Source organism: Corvus brachyrhynchos, unplaced genomic scaffold, assembly GCF_000691975.1.
Source record: "Corvus brachyrhynchos isolate BGI_N302 unplaced genomic scaffold, ASM69197v1 scaffold369, whole genome shotgun sequence".
Lineage (NCBI taxonomy): Eukaryota > Metazoa > Chordata > Aves > Passeriformes > Corvidae > Corvus > Corvus brachyrhynchos.
This window is the reverse complement of record NW_008246055.1, coordinates 549,511-554,242: the sequence shown is the minus strand read 5'-3', so window position 1 is coordinate 554,242 and position 4,732 is coordinate 549,511. Positions and strand designations below refer to the sequence as shown.

At 61.3% G+C, this 4,732-nt stretch overlaps 1 protein-coding gene across 1 annotated transcript in view; it reads right to left on the bottom strand.

Annotated features, from left to right (window-relative positions):
* LOC103623320 (ankyrin repeat and fibronectin type-III domain-containing protein 1) overlaps window positions 1-4,732 on the bottom strand; it is a 194,293-nt gene that overhangs the window by 41,496 nt on the left and 148,065 nt on the right. The window contains exon 5 of the mRNA XM_017745682.1: window positions 30-158. Within this exon, the coding sequence (XP_017601171.1) occupies window positions 30-158 (129 nt within the window). The remainder of the gene's footprint in view (window positions 1-29; window positions 159-4,732) is intronic.

Genomic DNA, 4,732 nt, shown 5'->3' with positions numbered 1-4,732 from the left:
TTCCCCCAGCCCTGTTCTGCAGCTCTTACCATTCAATGCTCAGAGACCTGGGCCGGAAGGCAGACAGCTCGGCCGAGCCATGCTCAGCTTTCCTTCTCTTCTCCTGCTTCTGCTTCACCGACAAGCGGTGGGCAAACCTAGCGAGGCTGCTCTCCGACCTGGGGAGGGGAGAGGAAAGGCGTTAATGGCACTGCAGCCCGGCTCCAGCGGCACACCGAGGGCACGGCACGGCACGGGAGGTGCTCAGCGCTGCAAGGACGGGGCTCGCAGCGGTCAGCGGCACCGGGACGGGGGGCACCAGTGCTGGGGGTGGGAAGTGGAGGAGCAGCAGCAGGCTGGGAATTGCTCAGCTGGCCAGGACCAGCACAGGTCCTTGTTAGCCAAACTGGAGCTGCAGTCTGGCAGGCTGAGAGCGCCAGGTCCTGCTCCCTGTGCAGCAAAATCACCTCCCCAGGCTGTGCGTTCCTCCCCAAACTCCAACAGGGCAGCCAGCGCCGGAGAAACAGTCAGGGACACATCGGGGGAGAGAACCAAAGCAGAGGCCACTCATTCCTTCAGAGAAACCCTGGAGCCCCTGTGGCCTCCCAGCGGGGGCTCCCAAACACCGGAACAGCTTCCCTGAGGAGGATTGACGTGGAAATCAGCCCACAGCGGAAAGGTTTTGGAGGAGGAAACAGAAATGTGTGGGAGCAAATGGATTCAGCTGAAGGACCCGTCTGTGCTGACAAAGCCCCTTCCCACCAGGTGGGCTGCTCCAGCATCGCTCGCAGCCCCCGGGACCTGGGAAAAGCACACCCGCGGGCTCCGGGAACGCGCTGCACATCCCGCCCCATCCCAGCCCTGCCCAGAGGAGAGCTGCTGGCACGGGGCACACCTGCACTGCCTCCCAGCCCCGTGGCACACGGGCACACCGGCTGACACTGGCTGGGGAGGCGCCTGCCCCGCACAGACCCTCAGCCCTCGCTTCCCTCTGGCACACGGAGCGCCCAGAGCCCCCCGTGCCAGGGCTGGCACCCCCAGCCTGGGCTGAGCACGGCACCGCAGCCCTGCTGCCGGCGTGGAGCGAGGGAGGACTGGCCTGGGGAGCTGGGACACCCAGACTTGGGCACACGACCAGGCTGGTGGCACTGGGGCCGTGTGCCAGCCCTGCCACACTCAGTGTCACTGCCACTGCCTCCTCTCCTCCTCTAATGTGCCAGCACAACCTGCTCCCACCGCTCAGCCAGCCCCGGGCTGGGCAGGGGAGGGGACAGGAGTGATTTGACAGAGGTCCCAGGGGACAGAGCTGGGGGGAACTTTGAACCTACACACATTGCTAAAGCCAATCCTCTCCTCTCCTCTCCTCTGCCTCAACCAAACAAAATACCTCCAAAGAAAGAGAAAAAGAGACGGTATTTCTCAGAACTGAGAGCTCCCTGCCTTTCCTCGCTATAATTAGGCCAGCCCGGACCAGCTAACAGTTTTTTCCCTGATACATTTTAAACACAGACATCTTCAATTCATTAACTGGTTATTGATTTATTTTTCGGCTTATGAATTGCTGTTGCTGGGGATGGGGTGGAGACAGCTTTCTGGAGAGGGCTCTTGTCTCTCCAGTCCCCGCCGGCAAAGAGCTGTTCAGACCTTCCAGGGTCATTCTTTACATTCTTGAGAAAAAATCCTACTTTGATGTAAAGGATGAGGTTTGCCTTAAAAGAAACCCAACAAGAAACCCAAACCCCAGCTTTCCCCCGCTCACAGCCAGAGGAAGAGGCGATGAAGAGGAGTGATCCTGGTGCCCACAGAGCAGAGCCCGGTACCAACACCATCCCCAGCACCTCACTCTCCTCTGATCCGGTGTCAGAGCTCAGCTGGAATGGAGAAGATCCCATTTAGGGAGGGGTGAGAGGTGGGCATTGACAGCAATGCTCTGCAGCAGCCCCAGGCACGGTGTGGACAGCAGGATGAGCAGGGCTGACCCAGGAATGGGGCTGGGCAGTGGGAACAGGTGCTGCTGGTTCCCTAGAGCACCTCCTCAGCGGCATTGGGCTGTTCCTGCCCCTTCCCACCCGCCCAGGAGGAGCTCCTGCCACCCTGCCTGGATGAGGGCTCCAGCCCCAGCTGAAAGGGTGCTGGGGGTGTTTATCTCCTGGGATTTGGGGACTGCCTGCAGAATGCTGCCCTGTCTGCTGTGCTCACCCCACCTCCACCACACCCCCTGCACCACTACAGCCACTCCTCCCAAACTGGTCCCCAGCAGGGATGAGGGGCTGGGAAATCCCAAATGCTCTGCACGGATGCAGGAAGGCAGCAGCAGCCCCTGTGACAGGTGCCTCTGTGGTGCCGGTGGTGGCCCTTGCAGTGACTACCACGGGGAGAGTTACACAGCCAGGAGCTTTACCCAGATGTATCCACCTGCCCAATCCTTCAAACGGGACAAAGCCAACAGCATCTGTCAAGAAGAGCTGGTGGGGGAAAACAGGGCAATATGCCACATGTCATCAGGGTTAGGGATGGAGGAGAGTTAGTCCTGGGGGCAGGGTGGGCTGGTGGGGCTGGAGAAGCCAGCTGGGTGCTCAGGAACGTGTGGCCTTGCTGTGAGTCCCTAGCCATGGCATCAAGGGGAAGGCACAGGGAGAAAGGGGCTCTCCAGCCCAGGGCAGGTGCTGCTCAGACCTGCCTGATGCAGGACAGACAAGCCAGTCCATGTGTGTCAGAAGTTGACCAAGAATCTTGGGGTGCTGATTGCACCCCCCAGACCTGCCGGCCACCACCTCCAGCAGCCACAGCCCAGGCAAAGGAATGGCTGTGACGGCTCTGACAGCCCGACACCTCCCCCCTGAGAGCTGTTAGCAGCTCACCCAGCCATGAACCAGCCTCCCCCACCTCTGCCAGACCCCAAAGCTTCAGCAGAAGCATCACTAATTAGAAGCCAGGAGCACATTACAGATCATCTGGCGATTTATACAGAGCTGCTTTACATAAACCGTGCTGCAGAAGGGGAATGAATCATACCTGCTCTGCCGTGAGTGCGCCGCGAGCGCGGCCGACCCGCTGCCCTCGCCCCAGCAGGGCCCTGCTGCTGGCTCAGCCCCGCCGAGCTCCCGTGCTGGGTTACTCCGGCCCCTGGGGGCAGGGTCGGGATGCTCCCAGGTCACGGTGTGCCCAGGGCTGGGGTGCTCCCACGGCGCTGGGCACTGTGCCGGGTCTGGGCTCTGTGGGTGGCAGTGGGGGTGAGCCTCTAGCACAGGGAGGGGGAAGCTGTTGAGACCACACTGTTACTTCCCAAGGGCTTTCCAAACAGTAATAGATGTCCCTGTCCCTTGAGAAGGATCAGCGTTAGGGATTTTAAGGTAGGAGCAGGGCATGGAGCGGGCACACAGGTAAGGCAGGCTCCCTGTGCCTGTCAGCATCCTTCCCCTTGTGCTCTTATCCCATGGGCAAGATTTCGGTGCCTTCCCCCATCAGGACTACACACTCAGCCCCACAAGTGCTGGTCTGAGGAACAGGCAGCCCCAGGTGCCACTGTCACCTTGAGCCAGCTTCATCCCAGCCATGGGACGGGGACAAGGCCCCACTGCTCCCCCAGCCCTGCCACTGCACGGCGCTGCTCCAGGTCTGGCCGGGCAGGACCCGGGCTCACCTGCCCAGCCCTCCATCAGAAGCGGTATCTCTGCAGCAGCTCAGCAGCCAAACAGTCGGGGCTCGGCGGACACAGCTGGCACCTGCCAGGGCAGTCCCCACACACCAAGGGGACACGTGGGAAAAGCCATCAATTGGAACGCCAACCGCAGTGCTGGGAAGAATTGTCTCCTGACAACCAGAGAAGGTTGTTCAGCTACTGTGCTGTATCATAAATCACACCTCTATGACTTGCCATCTGTCAGCCAGATTACACATGTTCAGAGTCCCATGTCAGCATTTAAGTCAGAACACGGCATCTTTTCCCAGAAATAATTATCAGTGCTGAAGGCTCTTGCAGCGATACCCATCCTCAGCCCTTCCCTCCAGAGCTCTGGACAGATCGGAGCTGGCGTTCCCAGAGGGCAGGACCTTCACTGTGGCACAGCGATACAAGCCTCCCTAAACCCACTGCTTCAGGCCCAGGGAGGGGCAGGGTCTGGCACGGCAAACTCCCCCCTGCCACCAGCCATGGCACCCAGCACCCTGAACAGAGCAGGCAGGGACAGGCAGAGGCTGCTGCTAAAGGGGGGCAGGGACAGTGCTGTCCCCAGCCTGGCGTGTGCTGAGAGCCCAGGAGAGTCCAGCTGGGATGAGCAGAGTGCCCAGAGCAGCGCTTGGACCCCAGCCTGGCCAAGGGGGAAGGATCTAGCTCAGCACAGGGCACAGCTCCCACTGCCCCGATGCGCTGTGCGACACGAGTCTGCGCCCATCCCTTCACCCCACAGGTTTTCTGGGAGTCCAACCCCCCAGGGGTGACTGCCAAAGCCCCAGCCTGCCGAGGCAGTGGGAACGCCGTGAGCACGGCCATGCTGGGCTGGCAGCCCGTCCCCATCCTGCCCGTGCCTCCGGCAGCTCGCTGAGCCGGCACCGGACACGGCCCCCCGCACACAAATGCCTCAGCTGCCCTGCGATGAGGACAAGGGGCTGAAGCGCCGCCCTCCACCCCCTCGCTGGCCAGGCAGGCGGATGAGCAGTGACATTTCCCGAAGCTCAGTACAGAAATACTCGGGGACTGGATCCGTCCCTCCGGATTCACCCGCCGCGCACAGGCGTGAATACGGCAGGGGGC